This window comes from Aspergillus bombycis (assembly GCF_001792695.1).
Source record: "Aspergillus bombycis strain NRRL26010 chromosome Unknown contig00021, whole genome shotgun sequence".
Classification (NCBI taxonomy): Eukaryota; Fungi; Ascomycota; class Eurotiomycetes; order Eurotiales; family Aspergillaceae; genus Aspergillus; species Aspergillus bombycis.
The window spans coordinates 143,970-166,047 of NW_019170023.1; the positions used below are offsets into that span (position 1 = coordinate 143,970).

Sequence of the window (22,078 nt, forward strand, 5' to 3'; positions counted from 1 at the left end):
ATACGAGGCTCGATAAGATAAGAATCGTCTTAACACCATACTAGTTGACAGTGGAGATGTCTCAGCCAATTAAGAGCATTTCGACCCCAACAGGTCTTCTCTCCGCCACACTCGGGCGTCATATTGAGCCTCACATCGCCTTGGAATTACTCTTGGCGGAACCACTTGCCAGTGGGACAACTCAAGTAAGCTCACCTTCACAGCGTTAAGAGATGTAACCCAGAGAGCCAAGCATCCCCTCTATTTAAAACATAATCTCCAACCCCTTCCCCCCACTATCTCAACCACAATGTCATCCAGCCTCACCCCCCTCAAGCAACCCATCGCACTGCGAACAGAATACATTGCATCCCACCCAACGACCATCCGAGTGAAACAGCACAGCAACAGCTGGTCCGGAGGCGACTTCACAATCACAAAATGTCCGACCGATGAGTCTCCCCTCGCAGAGAAACTCTTCACAGTCGACGGGGACTTCAAGTCGATCAGCCAGCGACGATACTTCCAAGACGCCTCCGGTCTACCTTTATTTGAGATCGCCCATAAGAGGCTCGGCGTGACATGGTTTGTCCATCTGCCTGGTGGGAGAGAGAGTGCGAGCTCCTCTCCCATCGCGACAATTGTGCCTCAATGGCATGCCCTCAAGGATAAGTTTGATGTCCATTTGCACAATGCCGCGGCGGATGGAGAAGAAATGGTACTGGAAGTGCGGGGGCAGGATATCTGGAAGTCGAAGACGCACGTTTATTATAACGGTGCCCTTGTCACAGCCATTAAATTGAAAGATATGGCCTCGGTGTATATACCCGGGAAACGACCGACGTGGGAGTTGGAGGTTGCTGAGGGAATGGATCTGTCTTTGGTATTGACATCTTGGTTTTTAGTGTCGGATTCGGGTTGAACGTGCTGATGTGAGTTCTAGGCTGCGATTATTGGGGTTGTTTTGGCTACGGTGTTGTACCAAAGTAGTATGTTACTATTGTGGATTTGTTGGTGTGGTTGATGCTGATGTTGTATAGGCTATAAGGGAACGGCACCGAAGTCTGCCGAGTCAGACCCGGGTCCTGGAGTTGGAAGTAGTGGGAAGGAGTTAGCGCCATAGTCAGGAAGAACTCAGATATAGGTGATCTCTCTGCATTTATTCATGCATTCTTTATTATTCAACAAGAAAGTATCATCGGGGGTTGGTTACATCACTAGCTCAAATTGTGCATACTAGTATAGCTGCTAAGTGTACTCACACTCTGAGGAATGCTTTTCTTCGGCAGAAGTTCTGCATTTTTATGCTCCCCATTTCCTGGAGTAGTCGAGATGTATACAGCCTTTGGCTTTATCATAAGTAATTAGCAGGTTTTGGCCCTGGAACCTCTGGCTAGATTGGAACGTGGCAATAGTATATTGGGAACACGCAACGTACAATATATATGCAGCAATGGGACGCTATTAATTGGTAATGTATGGAAGTGTGGTATGCATGTATGGATTTCCTGCTAGCAGCGCTTTGCTGTAGCTGTTACGTATACTCTAGTCCCAGTTCCCCTTGATCTTCCCTTCGCCAAGCTCTTTCCGTCACAAGCAGCGATCGTTTACAGTGCCTTCAACGCGTCATACTGACTTTGCGTGACGGCAAGCACAGAATCGTGTCTCATAAAGGTCAGATCATGAGAAGTATCCTTGGTAAGAACACCAGAGCTCAGATCGTCCGACGCCCAACCCGAAATACCGGGAGAGCTACCAACAAGATCCGCCGTCAAATATCCCTTACTGCCACCGGTATTATCGGCAAAGAAATAGGGAGCTTCGTAGCTGGCACTGTCGGCGATGGAACCAAGAAGCGACCAGTCACCGAGAAGCCCGTTCGTGCTGATCTCCACGGGCAAGCCATCCGCGCTGCTGTTGACATATGAGCGCAGAAGGGTGTTGCTATCCAGCTGGATGAGGCACAGGTCGATCACGTCGGTAGTACCCACGATATAATCCTTTGGCTCGCTGAAGGTCTTGAAGTCACTGGTGTAGGCGTAGCGCAGAACGTTGCCTGTGGTTGCGTCGCCCGTGTGCTCGGTGTCGTCGGCGGCATACTGGGGGTATGTTAGTCAGGGCTATGGGAAACGCAGGCGGGTCATGTAGGAGAGTACGGGTTACTTACGAATCGCGAGGCCCAGTGAACGAAGTATTGTCCTGCGAGAGTCAGCTTCATCTGTGGGTTTCCAGTGAGGGTACTAACCTTGTTCCGGATCCCAGATGGCATCTGGCGCCCATACCATTCCGGCGGTGCTATCCTCAACCGTCACCAGAGTGTTCTCGCTCCAGTTGATCAGGTCTGTGCTCTCCCATACATAGATCGCGCGCGACCCAGTGCGGACGGCGGCGTCCCAGGTTGTCTATCGGTCAGCACCTCCGGTGATCAATATCCAGTAGGGGAACTCACTTCGCCGATGTTGAGGTCCGTCCCAATAATCCAGTATTTTCCAGCATCATCGCCCTGTCCTGCAATAATACTCGTGTCGCGAACAGCCTTGGTACCCAGCGTTGGGGAAACAACAGCGTTACCGCTGTTAATCGCGGCAAAGCCGAGAGGGTCATCGTTGTCGCTCAAGGCAAAGTAGACACTCTCATCGTCCGTTGTCCAGTAGACAGAGAGATATCCCACCTTGTCGTCCGCCCGTTTGGCGGGCGTCGGAGAAGCTAAAGTTGAGCCACAGAGGGCAAGACCAGCGAGGACAAGTTGATTGAGATGCATTGCGGACAGCACTATTTTCTGACGCGATGATACGCCTGTCGGGTCATTGACAAACCGAGTCGGATATTTATATATTCAGCCAGCTCATGCCATCCAAGACATTGGCCGGAGAATTACCCAAACGAGAGATCTTCAGGCATAGCGATTTCTTGTCGTTGCGTGGTCGCGACCCACTTCCCTCCACATGAGGAACTGATCCTCGCGGCCTTGACTTCTGATTCACTGAATATTTGCTATTCCCCGGAAGAAATCCTGTGAGGAGTACATGCGCCCATTCTATTATTGGCCACGGATTGACGCTCGGATAATTGCAGTAGACGTACGGAGAGCTGCTCCAACTATTACATCATATTCTGCTGGATGGTATGCTATCTACCTAACTAGACCTAGCACCCATAAGCTCTATTCCTTTTGGCCGTCTTTCAATTGAGTTCTCAGATTCGGCGAGTGTCACGAGAGTATCAGGGGACTATCGCTGTTGAGTTGGTGAGGCATAGACATGCTATTGCTGGGCTCCACTCTTTCTCAGTGGTGGTAAGCCCAGCCAAAGCAGTAATATGCCCGCCGAAACGCCCACGACGAACGGCAAGAGGGACTTAACTCCACTTCCCTGTGCAATTGCGCCGGCCACAAATGGAATGACTGCTGCGCCAGCCCCTCCGAACGCCGCCACGAAGCCAATCGCCGCGACATGGAGATTCTTGGGGAGAAGCTTGGTTATGACCGCGACCACGCAGGGAAATAGTGGACCGAGGAAGAAACCCTGGATTGACACCACTACCGCAGAGACATAAAAATTGGAAACCAACCATACAACCAACGCACACGCTATTGCACAAGCAATGTAGATCTGTACGGCATTAGCAACTAAGCTAGTAAAGGGGGAAATCGCATTCCGTACAGTTGTGGCTAATTTCTCGCCCAGTCGCGCTGTAACAAACCCTAATACCATTCGTCCTGCCGTTATTCCTAGCCAAAACCCAGTCGCTGTCATGCCGCTGGGGAATGGCTCTGCGTGCCGCACTTCCATCATGATTGTAACGATCCAACCGCCGATCGTCACCTCCACTCCCACATAAAACAGTAGGACAAAGGAAGAGAGCCAGGACACGCGTGCAGCGGGACGGGTGAAAAGGGCATCCCGAAGCCCATTCTTGCCCTGTTCACCCGTATCCCCGTGAGATTGTTCATGAGATTGTCGAAAGGCGGCCCCTGTGAATTGCCAGAAAACCACCGGGCATGCCACAGCCTCGACAACAGATATACCGATCTCCCGAGTAGTCAGCATTTCGTTAAGGATCGAATAGCCAAGGGACGTACCATGAAGAAATAAAAATAATACCATGGCACTTTTGCTTTGGTAATCATGTTTGTAGCCACTAACGGGCTGATCACCGCACCAAGGCCGTAAACCCCATGAAGTAGGCCTAAAAGCTCGTTGGGGTTTTCCAAACTCCCTATGTAGGTATTCCACGCCGCCTCGTGAAGTCCATTTGCAATCCCCGCAAAGATGTACGCCACAACTAACACGGGGTATGGGGGATGGATGCAACTGATGATATACGCAATGAGATGGCAGGCTGGTGCAATGAGAGCCACTCCTCGCTGTCCCAGGACCATATGCAGCTGGTTGTTGACCAATGCCGCCAGGACGTAGCCCACTAATGGTGAGAGGAATACCAAGGACACGACCATATACGGGATGTTGTAGTATTCCTCGAGCTGTCAGGATTGCCGTTAGTCTACAATGTCAATTTTTAAGACATGAGGGGAACAACATAAGGTAATATAGCCTGTATAAATCATTAGCAATGAATCACTGGACACATCGTACAGACACCTACGCCGTACGCCGCATCGTTAGCCCCCATGACAAAGAATACCCAGAACGTGGTCAGCACACGAATGATATTTGATCTCGGGTCGTTCCATTTGTTTGATTTGATCGGACGTGGAGTGAGATCTTCCCGGCTCTCTGTAACAGAAGGTGTGCGGGGTGTCACATTCGCAGGCTCGAGACATCGCGTGTCGTGTTCCATCTCCGATGAGGATACCATTGCAATTCAAGCTTGGAATTTTGTCAAGAAAAAGCTGTTGGGTTGGATTGACCGTCATATATATTATCCCCCAGTGCCGAGCACATCGCCCAACTTTATCATAGATTGAGTCATTATATCAGCCGTCGGTAGTGCCAGACCGACAAAGCAATTCTGGAAGTAGTCACGGCGTGTCATGATAGCCATTGGTTTGTAGAGGTAGTGGTGAAGAGTGGCCCATACTGAAGGTGGAGAACTGTTGTAGACTTCCAGATATGATGGCTCATATAAATCCACCGGGCTAAACCCGATCGGGGGTCGTAAGTGCCGCGCGGGTTTGCATTTTCTCCACCTCGACGATGCACTCCATCTGCCACGACATCCTCGTCTTAACAACACCATCTGGTAATGGGTCTATGGCCGTACAGTCTGTTGAGTGGTTGCGTCTCTAGCCCCACGAACTAAGAAAATGGTCGAAGATCCAAGTAAAAGGTCACGGTCTGCCCCCCGTTCCAAAAATGGATGCCTTACCTGTCGCCGCCGCAAGAAGAAATGCGATGAGCGTCATCCCACATGTACAGGTTGCCAACGAAACAATCTCACCTGCCAATGGCCAACAACGGGAGTGGTCGTGCGCATGCGACGTCCGCGCCGACGCCAAGTTCTCTCAGACATGACAGTGCCACCAGAGTTGGCAGCTATGGTGACGGTCTTCGCAGTTCCCAGCCTAGGCCTGGTTCGTCGGCTTCTAGACCACTTCGCCAAACATGGCCCTATGTGGCTGACTTCAAGGATGGGTAACCGACGGACGGCGATCCTCTCTCAGATTTTCCCGGAAGCCATGGAAAGCCCGCTTATTCTGCACTGTGTGCTCATGATTGCAGCGAAAGATTTACTGAAGTATGATTCGAACGTAGAATTACAAGCCTCGGCGGTTGAGTACTACGGTCGAGCCATTTCCGGCCTGCGTGAGGCTCTTAGTGGTGAAGAATCGGCAGACAAGCCCACGTCTGGTATGTATTGAAGGGGTCGTGACATGCTACTAGAATAATAACAGTTTGCAGACCATAACCTGTTGGCAGTTGCTTTATTTTGTCTTCACGAGGCGAGCCCCCCTATGTGTAGACTGGGATAGGCCGATGTTCTAATACCGTATAGTCGCAGAACTACTGCCATAACGATCAGATATTGCCACATCTGAACGCCGCAGCCGCTCTACTAAGACCCCGGCTGCATATAATGCCGCCCAACTCATCGCTTCGAAAGTTCCTCGTGGAAATGTTTTGTTACTTCTTTTCCATCACGGCGTTCACTCACGGGGCTCATCTGGAACTGAGTGAGGCTAGGCAGATATTCGAATTTCCGGGTCTTCTCCAACACCTAGAAAGCGGATCAATTATGGGCACCTCGCAGAAAGTATTCTTTATTGTGTTCCGCGTCGCCCTCCATTTATCGCAGTTCGAATCAAGTATGCCTTCTAATCAAGGGATATATGCCGACTTAGTAAGTGCTAAGCAAGACTTGCGGAATATTCATGCTTCGTTCCATGTACAGCCCAACATGGGTGCGGAAACGATCAACGACGGTGTGACATTCGAGCTTTATCGCCTTGCTTGCCTGATATACCTGCAAAGCCTTACCGATGGGTCTATCCCCATCTCTGCGCCTTCTATTCAGGAAATGGTGTCCTCTTTTGTTACTCACCTAGAAATGTTACCACCAGAGTCACCCTCAGACGGCTTTATTTGCTGGCCCATGGTGATAGTGGGACGTTGTGCCATCCAGCAAACGCACAGAGCTGCCATTAGTACAAAGCTTAAGACGATCTTCGACAAGTTTCGCTCAGAAATATTTTCGAGTATCTTAGTATGCTGAAACACCACTGGCGATACCTGGATAGGGTAGGCCAACATTCAATGCCGAATTTTACTCTGGCGCATGGCATGCGCAACTTCAACAACGCAGTTCTCATGGTCTGAAATATAAAAATACAAAGGTAATGCAGCATTGCATGGGATCCCAAATGTTTCTAACAAGAATGCAGAATCAGGAATGGACTAATAATTACACCTAGATCTGAAAGACGGGACTCTGCCTTGATGATTCGATGCCAATACAACTCCGCTTAATCATTTATTACAGTCTATATTGGACGGCCCACTCGGCATTTGCTAAAGTCAATCTAGGCACTTAATCTCACACTCTCAATGGATCTGAAGATACCGATTGGACAACTAAGCAAGTGATAACCGACATGCGGGGTATATGTTGACCTCGGCCGACTGGTTCCCCGCATGGAGTATCATATATTCAAACCGCAGACAAGGCGAATCTCCATCCTCTATTTGATCCAGGAAATCGTTCGTCTGTCAGTATTGAAACTAAAACAAGGCAAAGAGGGGCTAAAATGGTGATTTTTCAGTCGGATAGACCGCGTATCAACAGTATGTGCCCCTTCCCATCCAACTGCACAACTGCTACGAACCTCTGAGTATTAAGCATTATGCTGAGATTCAAGTACTATTAAGTCCCCACGGATATCACAATCTGGAAATGGCTGTTTGACTCGCGCTACTCTCCCCTAAACTCCAACAGCCCCGACAACCTCGGTGCCTTTGTCAATGCCGCCACAAAGGAGAGCATTCGGTATGACGCCCTCAGAGAATACACGACGTATGCTTCCACTGCCCTGGTGCGTGACTACGGCCTCCAACCGGGGGATACCGTTGCCCTCTTCAGTCCGAACACGATCTGGTATCCAGTTGCGATGCTAGCCACTGTGCGTGCTGGTTAGTCTTTGTCCGGGTCGTCTTTTCCCCTAACTATACATGCAGTGCTAATGATAGTTGCATGTACAAGGGGGTATAATATCAGGTGCTTCACCAGCATACAACATCGAAGAAATGACATATGCCCTGAAAACCGGCAAGGCAAAATTCCTCATGACCGTCCCTTCCGGGATGGACGTTGCGATCCCCGCTGCTCGGGAAGCTGGGATTCCTCCCGAGCGGATCTTTCTCCTGGAAGGTCAAAGGGGCGAGTATCTATCCGTTCAGGATCTTGTCAGGAAGGGGAGAAGCTATGGACTCGCTGGGCAGATAACTCCTTTTGAGCTTCCGAAGGATAAGACAAATCGGGATGTGTGTGGGTTTTTAAGCTTTAGCTCAGGGACCACGGGGCTGCCGAAAGCTGTATGTATCATGCGCTTGTGAATTTCGTGAAAGTTGGCTAATGCAAGACTGACTAGGTGATGATCGCCCATCACAACGTCATAGCACAATGCATGCAAGTCGACCAACTTCTGCGGAAAGATGTGACGAAATCCCTGGCTGTATTGCCTTTATTTCATAGTATGTCTCTACTTCCACTTGCTACCACACAGAAGGTCCTGACATAGAGAAGTCACTGGCCTCGTTCACCAAATGCACCTCCCTATAATCCGCAATAGCACTGTCTACATGCTCCCCTCCTTCACTATGGAATCCATGCTGTCCACCATAGTCGAATACCAAATCACCGAAATCCTCTCCGTACCCCCCATTATCATCCGTCTTCTGACCGACCCAATCGTGTCCAACTACGACCTTTCGCACGTGAAGACCTTTTCCTCCGGCGCAGCCCCCATTTCAGGTGAAATCCTCCAGAAACTGAAGGCTCGTTTCCCCTGGACAGGCTTCAAACAGGGTTATGGGATGACGGAGTCATGCAGCTGTATCACGGCTCATCCGCCTGAGAAACAGACGTACGAGTATGCGCAACGGGCCGGGATAATCGTGGCCAATACCGAGGTGAAGATTCTGGACCCTCAAACTGGGAAGGAAATGGGGCTTGGTGAAGAGGGTGAGATCTTGGCCCGGGGGCCCAGGTGGTCATGGGGTACCTGGGGAATGAGAAGGCAACGCGGGAAACATTTGATGCAGACGGGTGGTTGCATACTGGGGATGTGGGGTTTATGGATCCGGAGGGCTTCCTCGTGATCACCGATCGCATCAAGGAGATGATCAAAGTAAAGGGGATTGGGGTTTCGCCGGCGGAGTTGGAGGACTTGTTGCTTGGGCATCCTGACGTGGACGATGCGGCAGTCACGTCGGTGGCAGATGATTATTCGGGTGAGAAGCCGAAGGCCTATGTCGTGGTCAAGGCTGCGGCGAAGTCTAGGCTGGTCACGGAAGATGGCGTGAAGGCTGTTGGGAAGGAGTTGATTGAGTATGTCAGGGCGAAGAAAGTGCGCCATAAATGGATTGTCGAGGTGGAGTTTATGGATGAGATTCCGAAGAGCGCGAGTGGGAAGATCCTACGGCGAGTGCTGAGAGATCGGGAGAGGAAAGGAGAAAGTGGGGAGAAGAGGCTGGTCGTTCGGGATGAGAAGGTGCAGGCGAAGTTATAAATTAGTTATATGTATACGCAACGAGGCTGTCTAACGTCGTATCTGGATAATTGTGGATAAGTACTGAAGTCAATCGGGAAATAAGCAGCGCTTTTGTATATCCAAAGCCACAAGCTTCGCTCCTTGAATCCCAGTAACCTGTTCGATCTTATTCATCTGTGCTATGATCCAATCGCGCAAAGTATCGCTGGCAGTATGTGCTGTGCCTGCAATGCAGAGGGGCCATAACAGAGACATAATAGAAGCACCTCTCACATCACCTGGTTTACCTGGCTTATCACAGAGATGGAGGATGTATGGAACGCTGTGACAAATGTCACCCGAGTTCTCCCGTATAACAGCGTCCGAAGTACCGAGTACGTGGCTGGATGATAAGGGTGCTGACGGAGAAAATCCCTTGTTGAAGTGTATTGACAACATCTCAAGGAGTGCTTGATGGAGAGTAATGCGCGCACAGCGCTGCAAATTCCAGATGTGAACAATCTCGACGCCAGAATAAGTGTCGTATCGTCCCAAATACAGTTCTCTCGAAGACTTTGTAATAGTTAAGGTCTTATATAGATAGTCAGTAGGAAGGCTTTCAGCCCAGCACTTCAAATCTTGATCAATCGACAAAAGGGTTGAAATATAGCGAGACAGATCCACCTCGTCTAGAACTTCCTCCTTGACCGAGGTAAGAACGGCGCAAGTACTGACAATCAAGTCTGCCAAGCTACCAGCGGGTGCCTCTTGTGCGGTTTCAAAATGTCGGGCCTCACTCATCCAATTCATCAAAGTGATTGGTACCCGCACTCTGCGTTGAAGACAGTTGATGAGCTATTAGAAAGTCAGAAATATCAATTACAGTGACATTTCTAAACACAACTCACGATCTCAGTGCGCAGGTTAAGAAAAATGTTTCTACCGATCCTGTTACGTAGCTGGCCTACTCCACGGAGCTGCACCAATGCTAGGGCTCCATCCACGTGTCTATCCCAAGGACTCAGATCGTTGCTGGAATTAGCAGTTACTGTCTGATTGAAATTACTATCCGGCTGAGGTTTCCTGTGTCATAAGAGACTTACTTCGTACAACACTAGAAGCATCACAGCGACTAACATCTGGTCGGATGCTGCTTCAGCAGGGTCCGCGAGTGCCGCACATACATCGTGAAGAGCCCGAGAATACGTCTGCCTCGCCGCATGAGTCAAAGCGGGTGCATGTCTCAGGTACGCCAGGCTAACCAATCCCACAGCAGTGATGAGATTAGCCAAGTATCCGTGCCCTGTTGCTCGCGTGTATACTATGGCCAGGCAGTCAGGATGGCTGGGAGGTCGCCCCGACCCATTCACAAGATAATGGTAGGAGAAGAAATGCAGGGCTTGCTGTTCAAGTGAAACTGTAATTTTAGACCAAGGGTCATGATCGGGTTGCTCTTTAGATCGGTAGATCTCAGCCTGTCGAGATCCGTCGGATCTTACGGAGACTATCTGGTTGCCATGGATAAGCGGCGGGCTATTGTCAGAAAAGGGCTGAACTTTGCCCAGAGTCTCCACGGTTTGATCTCGGAATGTATGGGAATTCTGATCTCGGTATCCTACACATATGGAGCCGGCCCTGGCACATTGACGACATGATGGTCTTGCTAAGTCACACTTACCCCAATATCAGACTAGGTCAGGTACGATCTCTAACAGCAGAGGTACAATACCTTTCTTCTTTTGACTCGACATTCCAAGCACGCTCTGCTGGGCTTACCGCGATACACCATAGTGAGTCACGGTTCAATTGTGAGCGGCATCAGTGCTGCGGTTGAAGATCCGTACGTAGCTACTCTATAGGACTTACCTGGGTGGCGTCACCCTTCTTTAGTAATCAACCCCACCAAAACCAGTCGACTGGACGAGTTGGGTTGAACAGTCCCCAGTTTGTCGAGCTGCATGCTGAATTCGGAATGGTCAAATGCGCTAAGGCCAATCCAGGTTAGCGTCGACAAAACAAGGTGCATACTATACCTCTTTTGCAACACCCCACATCCTCGAGCTGTATACTTCTTCCAGTAGCGAGATAAGGTGGCTAGACTGGTCACTCTAACAAGTCACAAATTATTTAAAGCGTTTGAATCCTCTTCAATTCATACCTCCCTCCAGAAAATCATCAAAGTTCGAACCAGTTATTACATTATCCCTTATCTTTTCCGCATAGACGGGTGTCCTTAAACCTTGATACCATGTCTCAGACTGTTGCATTTGTTACTGGAGCGACTGGCCACCAAGGCGGTGCTACTGCACGTGAACTCTTAAAATCTGGCATCAAAGTTCATGCTCTTGTTCGGGACCCATCGTCCCAATCCGCCGTTGAGCTCCAGCGCCTGGGAGTGCAACTGTTCCCGGGCGATTTCGATAATCTGTCATCCATAAAGGCTGCTGTCGAAGGTGTCACTGCAGTCTTTCTGAATGTATCACCCTCCCTCTCTAACACCGAAAGCGAGGTGATTTATGCAAAGAATATCATAGATGCTGCTACTGCATCTGGCACAGTCACCACCATTGTTTATTCCAGTGTTACAATGACAGGAAAGCACGAAGAGTTCCCAAATTGGGGACCAGACTATCCTTTGTCGTGGTATTGGCGAAACAAAGCCCAGATTGAGTCAATGGTGCGAGAAACCAATGTCCAATACTGGACTATTCTCCGACCTGCATTTCTCATGCAAAACTACCATCAGCCGACCGCGTCTCTTATGTTTCCTGAATTGGTTCAGAAGAGAGTCTTTTTAACGGCATACAAGCCCAACACTGCCATGACGGTGCTCGATCCTGCCGATATTGGGAAGTTCGCGGCAGCTGCAATTATCGAACCTGCGGCATTTCACAAACATGAAATAGACTTGGGTGTTGAATCTCTTACACCGGCTGAGATCGTGCGGGAGCTGAGCCGAGTTAGTGGAAAGGACATTGCCCTTCAGTTTTACAATGAGAAAGAAGCGAGAGACCTCGCTGTGAGCGATCCTAGACTCTATGCCCAATTGTGGGCGAATACGGTTGGGTACCAAGTCAACTTCAAGGAGCTGGAAAAATACCCAATTCGTTTGACTAAGTTCTCAGAATATCTTGAAAGGCATCGCGATGAGGTTCTAAAGACGCTTGGCTAAACACGTTATTTCCGACGGTTGTCTCTGTCGTGGAAACTGCGAATAAGTTGTGTTATATTTTTTGGACACAGGGCTTTGGGCTTCGGTTGGTGTGCAGGGCAGCCTTTTCTGGAAGGGGGATGGAAGGGAAGATACTGTGGAGATATATTTACAGCACCACCTAAGATAAAATGACCCACATTGCTTGAATATATTTCCTTCCCGGTGCATGAATTTCCGCGTCGCATCTAACTCCAAATCAACTACAGAGATATATATTGGGCACAAAAGTATTCTCTTCCCTCTTCCAAGTGTTCCTGATCTTTGCTAGGTTGGCACTGCATGCCATGCATACCAAAATGGTACCAAACCCGAACACCCCTCTACCATGCGATCCGGACTAAATACTTATCTACATCGCAGACTAGCTATGCAGCTGGCTGTTTATCTAGGGTTGTATGACCACGGTTATTTAATCTACTGTACTGTGAACGTACTTTATATAACTTGTATTTCAAAATTACAGAGATCCTCATAGAAGTCTGTTTCTACGTGGTCCGGCGTACCACGCCACTCCCACATTGACTCTCTTCTCGGTGGTCGTATTAAGCACGGTAGCGGAGCGGGTGACTACATAGATTCTAACCTGGAGGAGGTGGATATGAATGCAGAATGGTCCACAAACTTGGCATATTTACTGAATTTGAGTCTTGATATTGGGACAAAATTTACGCGCTTGGATTCAAATCAAAGGAGTAGGGCAAAGAGATGCGCAATCTATTACAAGCACTACTATCAGGGTAACTGATAATATGTCCCTACCCCAGGTAGGTTTGGCTGTTCCCTGGTACACCTTAGCCCCTTCCGGTATTGAACCTTGCTATAAGAGCCTCCATATCGACTCAGCTTTCTTCTATTACCTGAATACGATGAGTAGCAACTGTAACATGTTTTCTTTACTGTAAATGGAAATGTATCCTGAATAATAGGACAGAGGACGATGTTACTGAAAGAGGTCTAGTTATAACCCCCTGTATTTCTTAGACTACCTCCAGATATTTGCCGTATCTTGTGTTTGGCATCAACTATTTACTTGCCATTCTTGGTCAGCGTTGATGTGATCTAACTGTTCATCCGTGATAATAGTCTCGAGGCTGAACCATGGACGAGGAAAGAAAACGAGATATTATAAACTCAGCGACAACGCCTGGTTCGCTTCTATGCTACTTGTGATTAATATAGACCTGAGAATGGCTATTAGTTAGGTATTTGTACTGGACATCGACTCAGGACTTGGGGCTGCTTTATTCAAGCTACTTACCCCATACCTTGTGAGCATAAAGCAGCGTGGGGAAACACACTAGTACTTAAAAGGCAATCACCGGAGGAAATCCGATAGTCTTGGACTGATGGCTGGAAGCAACACTCACCAACTCCACTACCGCAACAGATCACGAGACATCTCATATGGCGTGCTCCATAGAGGCGTTAATATAGAACGATCCAGATCTGTCGCCATACCAGGCGATGGAGACATAATGAGTCTGCGTTGCACTATTACTCTCCACCAGTCACCTGATGCCGGCTTAGACGACGCCGTGTCTACCGCACTGGTGTCCAAAGCTATCGCGACTATGCTTTACGGTGTAATGAGCCGATGGTGCAATGCAGCGACGGCAATGACTGGTGTGGGTAGATGGCTCTCGATTTTCAACTCACCGACCGGACGCCCTCATTCTAACCATTGAGTACCCTTGGTGGACCTGCTCTTTGGGCTTGAGTTGTCATAGCCCCTTGAGGGGTCTTCTGAAATTTTTCCCCAATTATACTTAATTTATTTGACATCACTTTCGAACTAGGGATTCTATCTTCCATGATACCAGACCCACCCACGATGACTAACTGGTACGCAGGCTCTTGGATGAAGGCCTGCGTGGAACATCTACATGCTACAACCAGAGAGAAAGGAGGCTGAAAAAGATAAATGCGTTGTTGACGAGGTCGGAAAAAAAAGCATGGGCCAGTTTTTGGACCTGAAGATACTTTGTCCTTGTCCCTGCCCGAAACTTAAGACTAAAAGTGCCAACCGAGGCCTCGCCAGTGGGTAAACAACTGTGGGTCACCCGGGTTTCCGACCCGAGTAATGCATGAAGAATCGAGATACGGATCCTCATTCGAAGGTCGATCAAGGAAGGAGCCTGAACTCAACCTTAAGCTTCAGGTCCAACCTCTCGGGCTATATTCAACTTGTCCAACATGATCAATCTCCAACCACCGCATGCATTGTAGCCATGGTGAAGAAGAAAACTCTTCACGCTGACACCGCCGGAGGATTTCCGTTGTGGAGAAAATTCTGCTTGCGAACCTGCCACGCCTGTTGCCACTTAGTCACATGGACGGAATCATTCTTCTCTAGTACTTTCCACACGTTGCATCTTCGATCATTCTGGACGGTTGTCATCTTCCAAAATTAGGGTCGTGTGGTGGATCCCCGGAAAACCTTGAAAGCTTACGAACCGACTTCCCTCTTGGCTTCCGTTTCGGGAAGATCGCCAGAGGGAACGTCTGGGTCGAGACTCATCTTCGAACGGGAGCTCGTGCCCTAACGAGAAACGAACGGCACCGCTTACACACATTCCAGTTTTTATGACTTGAGAAGAATTGTCGTTATCAAGAGTCATCCCTACCACGTGGATCCGGGGGGTTGCCCCTTATGACATTTTTATGATGGCTTTTCGCTCTCATCTTCTTCCCTGACAAGGAGGGACAAGGGTTATAAAAACGGAGTGCCCGGATGCCCGTTACATCATCACCGTCATCATCTATAATCAGAGAAGGCAATTGCGATACGATCTCACACATGGGACCTGTGCATCTGGACGTTCCAACCACCCATCACGTATATGAAGGGTCTCACGGCGAGAGATACAGCCCGCCCATTTCGGGCTCCGTTCTGGTGCCAGTATCCTCGTTGGACCTCGATCAGGCGGAGTACCCCAACGTGACTGTTAGTCTGCTTCGAACTGTGACTCTGCGAAACAATGAGCTGGCATCCAGTGGCCACAACGACAACAAAAAGGGCGATTTCCTTCAGCGGATCCGCAGGAAACGCGTGCCTCAAACCCAGACTAGTGTCACTCAAGAAAAAGAGGGAAGCAGTACGGTAGAGACGCTGGTGCAGTGTCAGTTATGGCACTCCCCAGAACCAGTCGAGTGGTATGAGGACTCGGGCGCAGCCGTCCTGAAGTTTCTTTTCTCGATACCCGTTCCATTCGGCACATCAGGCACCACGGAGACTCCATTCGGAGGGTTGTCTTATGCTGTCCGCGCTGCGGTCGCTTTGCCATCTGGAGTGGCAGTGGACGTGACAAAGGACGTGCAAATTCTCTCGCAGATCGTGACCGGCCCCAGCCAGACTGTTCGGCATTTTAAAAAGTACACTGGCGAGCGGCTGCAGTCGGAGTTGTCTCTGACCCCGGAGCAACCGACAGATCCCAAAGCTAAGCTCGCATACACTGCGAAGCTTGTGGCCCGTGGCACTACGGCGCGGGGTGCTCGCCCAACGGAAAGGAAGCAATTCTTCATTCGAGAGGTCCGATGGAGCGTTGAAGAGACGGTGAGGTTGATGAAAGTCTCCAACAGCGATGGTCCTGACGGAGAGAGCATCACTTGGAAGGAGAAATCTGTGCGTCAGCTGTGCTCGGGAAAGCAACAGGGTCGCTGGGCTCCGAATAAGAAACCATCTGCCCAGCAACGAAAGCTCCACGAAGACCACCATGACCGAATTGATGTTCAATTTGATATAACCATCCCCAGAAGTGCACCCACCGCCGATCGACCGGATCTTTCTTCATGCACCTTTGACTCTGGAAAACCATGTCGCCACGTGACCCCTTGCAAGTTTAACGAGGACTGCGCTGAGTCCAGAGGCGAGAGGACAACCATCATGGTTGATCACCGGTTGACGCTCCATCTCATCGCTGGAGAAGACACTCTTGACGACAAGACCGGAGATCTCATAAACCGAAAGCAGTTTGCGAAAGCATTCACAACGTGCTATACACTCCCGATTCATGAAGTCGCTGGCCGAAATGCCATCCCGGAGGGTACCTTCCACGGCAACAGTGCTCCTCCATTATACGAAGGAGAATCTGCTATGCCTCCTGCGTATGATGTTAATGCGCAATATGCACCCCCTTGTTATGTTTAATTTCTGCTCCATTATACGTGATATCCACCCCGCATGAGGGCCGTTTTGTTTCGTTGGTTTATCGTGTTGTTTGCCTTGTTTTCCTTTATTCTTTATAATTCCATACCTTCCCTTTGCTGCCCCAGTTATTAGAAACGCTCCCGCCTTGGAGGAGCGTACGAGGTATACGACTTGAATTTTGCGGTTATGTTTGTTTTCCTTTGGTTTGCCGGATTTGTTATAGATTTGACAGGGCGTGGACGGCGCAAGATTTCGCACTATAGATAGATCACCATGTTTTATAATCCTAATGACTCGATATGTTCTATTCTAGAATTTACATAATCCTTTGCACTTACTCAAAGCACGTTCAATGATAGTTGTACACAGCTCAATAGCCAGTACAGCTTTCTACAATTTTTCGAGGACGCAATCCAGGCCGAAATTGAGAGACGTACAATGAATTACCTTGTAGAGGTATAAAGAGGATATTATCGCCAATGGTTCGATCGTAGAGGATGTCTCAGTGGTATAAAACCCGCAAAGTCCCCTGATAGAAGCAGGCGGAAGAGCAGCCAAAGAAAATCGCAAAGAAGTCTACCTTCGAAGATCAATGCAGACTACACCAAGCAGAAAACAGTGTTGTAGGTAGCGTTATAAGCAAAGCTGGAATTACCCTCCTAGGTCTTCGTTTAGGGATTCAGTGATTAGACCTATACTCTTCACGGACCGTGACGGTGATATGGCAACTGTCCTCGGTAGGTCCTACTATTGAGCTTCTCGAATGGGCTAACGGACAAGGAATGAGGCAACAGTGGCAGTGGGAGCCAGAAAGGACTTGAAGCTGTTACTAAAGTAGGAGAAGCTTTGTTGCTTGCAACGGTGGGAACATATGTGGCCCATTAACAGCCAGACATGGCTTGCATCTAAACTGCGTCTTATGTTTCATTTATGCAGCCTCCATGGTACTGTCAAATCCCGCGATGTAGTGATCCACATTCGACTTGATTCAGAGACTGATAGTAGTAATGCCACCAGGAGCGATTTCTGTACGGACAGGTACTCTATGCCTAGTTAACCGTTGTTACAGTGTCGTGCAAAGAAGATACCATGCCTATTCATAGCTAGCTGCTACCACCTAATAGGCAATGAGATGTACTCTAACTTCAGTAACCTGCATAGTGCGTGAAAAATAGGGCGCAGGAGGGGTCAACCTGTGATTATATTGTTCAGCATTAGCGCGATGCGGCGAGTGTGCCAGGGGGGCGTCAGTCGAGAAAGAAGCAAAATCGTCTCCACGGATGGGACGGTAAAGGATGATCCACTCTTTCAGCCAAGCCACTACTGTGTCTAGGAGCGTACTACGTTGATCCGTCCACAATTCAGCACGCGATAATTGCCGGAGCTGCCGTGATGCGCGAGGGAAGAAATGGTAGCAAATAATGTGCTTTGCATACAATCAAGCTTTATTTCCTGAGGAGCTACGGTTGCGTCACTGCAGATACCTCTTGGGTCAGTGGTCATTCCTCCACGTAGTCTGAGACCTCAGCCGAACGTGGACCCACATATCCTCTTTTGTCTCAGGTTTCATTCTTTTCCTGGTAAGAAGCTTACGAAATAGGATCTTCCTTGGCTTATTGATTGGCAAGAAGCTTCTGTTGGCCGCTCCCAGATGGTGAAGCCACGGAATTCGCTTCCGGACATCTGCGGCAGTCTTCTGTGGTTGTGTAGCGTTTATTTGACACAATTTTGCATTCGAGTTTGTCCGGAGACTGAGAGAATTCATACTTCTCCTGAGTCCCTGCAATAGTGCCATGACAACCCGAGGAGGGCATTAACCCCTTGTGTGTAACAGTGGATGAAGCATTGGCGCATACTAGCTGAATCTGCCCTTGTAGGCGACTGCATTACCCGAACTCCTATGTAGTGCAAACCTGCTGGACGCTTACACAACACATCATGCATCATAGGAAGGTTGATCAAGCATCAATTGGTGCAGCTGAGAATGTTCCCCGTCATTTCAGGCCTGTTGGGAATCGAGAGCTGGAATATACCCGACACACATCGCCAAGATGGTTGGACATGATGACAGTACTAAGTCTAGAATCCTAACAGAATAACAGTTGGGACTGCCGCTATAAATATGGATATCTCATCAAATTGACCTATGGTACCAAGTACACTACCCAATCTTGGAGCAGCTCCTCCCCACTGCTCTTATATTAGTAGACCACAGCTGAGCTATGAGCAGAAACACCTATTCTGCTGTCGTTCCATATCAACATGAGGTGCCTCCCGCATTAGCCTAGCCTAACAGGCGGGCTCATCGCTGCCATTGCATCTGGGGCTACAGCGCCTACACCTTTCTTCCTATAGTTGGACGGCTTCTATAAGCCAAAGAAAGGGTTCTGGGAAGAACTCGAATCCGTATCGATTGTAGATTAGCGCTAAGTGTATGTCTATTCGTTCCAGTACGGCATCCTGCCCAATGCAACGGCATATCAATTACTGTACGCTACAAGGGACATAAATAAGAAGAAAGCCCACTCAGTCACGACAATGATTGTCCCACAAGATGCCGGGAGAGGCTGGGTCCTGTCAGTACAGCCCGCCGATGACTCTCCAGACATCAATTGCTCGCCCTCGTATGGGCTCCAGGTTGGCGCGATGGGGCCCGCCTTGTCCTGGAACATGATGGACTTGTCCTTCGTGTAACCCTTCGTGAATGGGTATGGGCCGATCTTGAACATCCCCGATTACGAGGGCTGGAACGCTGCGTTCACGGTCGGCTGTCAAAGTGCTTATCACACCCTGAACTAGATTCGCGCAGCATTTAATTTCGAGAGGGACTCCCTATCCAAGTTCAGTAAGGATCTGAACAAACTGGGTGTTATAGGGCACCACGGGGCTCCTGGCTTTCCGACGTACATCTTCCAAGGAACAAATGACAAAGTTGTGGGTGATGTCGAAGTTACGAAGAAACTCGTGCGCCACCTCTGCGGTAAGGGTACTGTTGTTCAGTACCACCAATATCCCGGCCTGGACCACATGCAGACCTTTGTGAACGGGAATACTGACGCTTGGAGATGGATTCTCAGCCGCTTTCTGGGTATTAAGGCCACTGAATGTCGCCTACCGGACTTGAACGCTGTCATTCCTGGACCTGGTGGTGGACTGACGCAGGTAGAAGATGATCTAGCCATAGTCGATGCTGCAGATGCCCAAATCCCCCTAAAGGCTGACCTGAAATGATCTGCTGGGTTATTTGCAGTTCGACAGTGCGCCATAGGGAGCTCTAGAATGCAGTTCTAAATCAATGCCTTCTATTGAATAGCTATTTCACTGTCCAGAAGTGGTCTTGAGCGACACCACTGTGGTGGATGCAGTAGCCAGGAGGAGTTATCTCATTTATTCAGCAGACCGACCCATGATCCAACATCTTCTCCAATTAGAAAAGCAGGATAAACCATGCCGTTGCACTAAATCGTGCTCATAGTGAAGCTCTTATTCTTATTGTTGCCTGTCTATCTATAAGGGTTGGTTATCTAAAATAGTGTGATATCAAGGGGGTCCGGCTTAAGCTCACAATAGTTCTGAGTTATCTCTGTATTAACTTATAGTATTATCCCTCCGATTCTATATAATTTCCGCAACCGTACAAGAATTAAGGGATTTATTTATAAAATATTTATTTAATATCTATAACACCAGATTTCTCTTTCCGCGGCAAATAGAACAATCACGCGTATACTAATACATGACCATAAATAGTACAAGAATATACCACCGAATTGGAAAAACGTTTACATCAACATAACCAACATGGGATGCCCACAAACGGTCAACGCCAATTCAACCCCATCAACCCCGTCCCCTCAATACATCCAACATACTCACACTCCATGTCTTTCCCCTTCAAGATGCTCGCCTCAACCCACAAGCGCAACTGCCCAGGCAATTCCGTCATCGCACCCTTCGGCCCATAACTCTGCGCGAACTCGCGTCGCAGCTTAACATGCCCTGCATTCTCCCTCCCAAATTTTTCCATTGCCTCCATATCCAAGAAATAGAACAGCTGGACCTTGTCATTGAAGCTCAACTCGCGCGGCTGGGAATCGGCGCCCTTGAACGTCCCACTGTCCGGGTTGTAGCATAATCTCGAATCCAGAATCCCCTTTTCTGGGCCGGCTTCGACTAGATCGGATATCCAATTGGTTGTGAGCTGGTCGAAGTTCTCGAGCCAGTGCTCCTTTTCCTCTGGGAGGATAAGACCGTGGTCTTGACCCTCGACTACAAATGCTATGTTATCCGGTAAAGTGGGAAGTTGGATTCTTCCTCTGCGGATGGGCAGACTGCTGCCGTTGCTGCTGGGCGTCATCGACAATGGATGCGTCCTGGTCGGCTTCTTGGTGACTGGAGTGGGGAGTTTATTCTCCTTCTTATTGACATCGCCCATCCGGTCATAGTAGCACCCCCAATACCCCGATTTATCAAGAATGGACTCGAATTTACCCAAGGGTGCCATGCCAGAGGGACGGTCTGTGATGCTCGTTCCATGTTGCGTCTTGCCAGGCGGCACAGTGAGAATCTCGCGGTATACGCCGGCGTCGTCCGGGAGGGAGACCCAGAACGAGGCGACAGGCTCACTGGTCCACCATTTCCGATACGCGGCGGGCGAGGGCCAGTATGTGAGCCAGACGCGGGTTGGGACGGGGTTGTCCTGTTCGAGGTTTTCGATGCGGCCGGGCTGGTTGACTATCAGGCTGTCAAAGTGGCTTATGAGGGAAGAGTTGTCCCTGGAGGAGTGGCGCTGGATTCTAAAGACCGCGGTGACAATGGGGGTTTCTGCGGGTAGCTTTACTCCCCACATTTTGAATATGAGGTTTATGGTGATTCCGTGAGAAACACCAGTGTATTATGTTTGGAGTAGACACTTCGTTGGTCCATGAATTGCATCAGGTACTGAAACTCCTAGCTACTTATATACTGTGTAGACGAACTTGGCCTTTGACAGTATACAAGGTCCAGCAGGTTTCCGCTACCGCCATTCCGCACATTTCCACCAGCGCGGTTCCGCACATTTCCGCAGGGGTCAGTTACTAGTTAAGTTATTCTAGACTCCACGCTCTTCCAGCCTACCCGCGTGTATCTTCAAGGCTCGGTCTAGATCATTACTGCTGTTGGGTAGGTGCGTCAATTCCCAAAGAAGGACGAAATTGGGCTCACAATTCGGTCCAGGATCTCTGCCGTCGCTTTCCGTGGTGTCGTGAAATAATTCGTAATTACGTAGGCCAGAATGGTAAGTTAGAGCCCTCTCTACTCGATCTTATCTACAGTATCTCACAACATCACTCTTCAGGCAACTAGGGAATCGTTCTCGTGCACCGCATGACGAAGTTTCACGTGACATACTCACCCTCTATGACGTCGTATCATAGAAAGAGTCCAATATTAAGAGGTGGAATGATAGAAAGCTCCTCTCTTTTTGAGGAAGTATCCAATAAAGATGTTAACCGTCCTATGCCTGAAGGAGTGGCGGTGGGGCATTGCAGTCAACGAACTACTGGTGGAGTCGAGTTCCGGTTTCTCGGAGGACGGATGTACTACATAGATA

General features: G+C 49.2%; 10 protein-coding genes across 10 annotated transcripts; 6 read left to right on the forward strand and 4 right to left on the reverse strand.

Annotated features, from left to right (window-relative positions):
* Positions 1 to 289: 289 nt before the first annotated feature.
* Positions 290 to 1,102, forward strand: ABOM_004316 (uncharacterized protein; the record flags this gene model as incomplete). Its single annotated transcript, XM_022531446.1, has 3 exons — positions 290 to 862; positions 923 to 968; positions 1,020 to 1,102. 3 exons carry the CDS (start codon positions 290 to 292, stop codon positions 1,100 to 1,102), a joined length of 702 nt encoding a protein of 233 aa, XP_022391364.1.
* Positions 1,103 to 1,586: 484 nt separating this feature from the next.
* ABOM_004317 (glycoside hydrolase family 43 protein) lies at positions 1,587 to 2,740 on the reverse strand (the record flags this gene model as incomplete). Its single annotated transcript, XM_022531447.1, has 4 exons — positions 1,587 to 2,078; positions 2,147 to 2,178; positions 2,225 to 2,381; positions 2,429 to 2,740. 4 exons carry the CDS (start codon positions 2,738 to 2,740, stop codon positions 1,587 to 1,589), a joined length of 993 nt encoding a protein of 330 aa, XP_022391363.1.
* A 502-nt stretch (positions 2,741 to 3,242) lies between these two features.
* ABOM_004318 (MFS transporter) lies at positions 3,243 to 4,797 on the reverse strand (the record flags this gene model as incomplete). Its single annotated transcript, XM_022531448.1, has 5 exons — positions 3,243 to 3,590; positions 3,642 to 4,010; positions 4,061 to 4,462; positions 4,519 to 4,533; positions 4,585 to 4,797. The coding sequence occupies 5 exons, from the start codon at positions 4,795 to 4,797 to the stop codon at positions 3,243 to 3,245; spliced, it is 1,347 nt and encodes a 448-aa protein (XP_022391358.1).
* Positions 4,798 to 5,245: 448 nt separating this feature from the next.
* Positions 5,246 to 6,651, forward strand: ABOM_004319 (Zn(II)2Cys6 transcription factor; the record flags this gene model as incomplete). Its single annotated transcript, XM_022531449.1, has 3 exons — positions 5,246 to 5,789; positions 5,841 to 5,857; positions 5,935 to 6,651. The coding sequence occupies 3 exons, from the start codon at positions 5,246 to 5,248 to the stop codon at positions 6,649 to 6,651; spliced, it is 1,278 nt and encodes a 425-aa protein (XP_022391357.1).
* A 532-nt stretch (positions 6,652 to 7,183) lies between these two features.
* ABOM_004320 (AMP-binding enzyme) lies at positions 7,184 to 9,163 on the forward strand (the record flags this gene model as incomplete). The annotated part of the gene is made up of 6 exons (XM_022531450.1): positions 7,184 to 7,220; positions 7,305 to 7,565; positions 7,636 to 7,967; positions 8,024 to 8,126; positions 8,179 to 8,616; positions 8,697 to 9,163. 6 exons carry the CDS (start codon positions 7,184 to 7,186, stop codon positions 9,161 to 9,163), a joined length of 1,638 nt encoding a protein of 545 aa, XP_022391428.1.
* Positions 9,164 to 9,232: 69 nt separating this feature from the next.
* Positions 9,233 to 10,777, reverse strand: ABOM_004321 (uncharacterized protein; the record flags this gene model as incomplete). Its single annotated transcript, XM_022531451.1, has 4 exons — positions 9,233 to 9,979; positions 10,033 to 10,176; positions 10,228 to 10,628; positions 10,744 to 10,777. 4 exons carry the CDS (start codon positions 10,775 to 10,777, stop codon positions 9,233 to 9,235), a joined length of 1,326 nt encoding a protein of 441 aa, XP_022391429.1.
* Positions 10,778 to 11,372: 595 nt separating this feature from the next.
* Positions 11,373 to 12,296, forward strand: ABOM_004322 (NmrA/HSCARG family protein; the record flags this gene model as incomplete). Its single annotated transcript, XM_022531452.1, has 1 exon — positions 11,373 to 12,296. The coding sequence occupies one exon, from the start codon at positions 11,373 to 11,375 to the stop codon at positions 12,294 to 12,296; it is 924 nt and encodes a 307-aa protein (XP_022391426.1).
* Positions 12,297 to 15,135: 2,839 nt separating this feature from the next.
* On the forward strand, positions 15,136 to 16,485 carry ABOM_004323 (uncharacterized protein; the record flags this gene model as incomplete). The annotated part of the gene is made up of 1 exon (XM_022531453.1): positions 15,136 to 16,485. One exon carries the CDS (start codon positions 15,136 to 15,138, stop codon positions 16,483 to 16,485), a length of 1,350 nt encoding a protein of 449 aa, XP_022391427.1.
* Positions 16,486 to 19,023: 2,538 nt separating this feature from the next.
* Positions 19,024 to 19,716, forward strand: ABOM_004324 (alpha/beta hydrolase family protein; the record flags this gene model as incomplete). The annotated part of the gene is made up of 2 exons (XM_022531454.1): positions 19,024 to 19,122; positions 19,285 to 19,716. 2 exons carry the CDS (start codon positions 19,024 to 19,026, stop codon positions 19,714 to 19,716), a joined length of 531 nt encoding a protein of 176 aa, XP_022391432.1.
* Positions 19,717 to 20,305: 589 nt separating this feature from the next.
* Positions 20,306 to 21,334, reverse strand: ABOM_004325 (phenylacetaldoxime dehydratase family protein; the record flags this gene model as incomplete). Its single annotated transcript, XM_022531455.1, has 1 exon — positions 20,306 to 21,334. The coding sequence occupies one exon, from the start codon at positions 21,332 to 21,334 to the stop codon at positions 20,306 to 20,308; it is 1,029 nt and encodes a 342-aa protein (XP_022391433.1).
* Between the last annotated feature and the right edge of the window lie 744 nt (positions 21,335 to 22,078).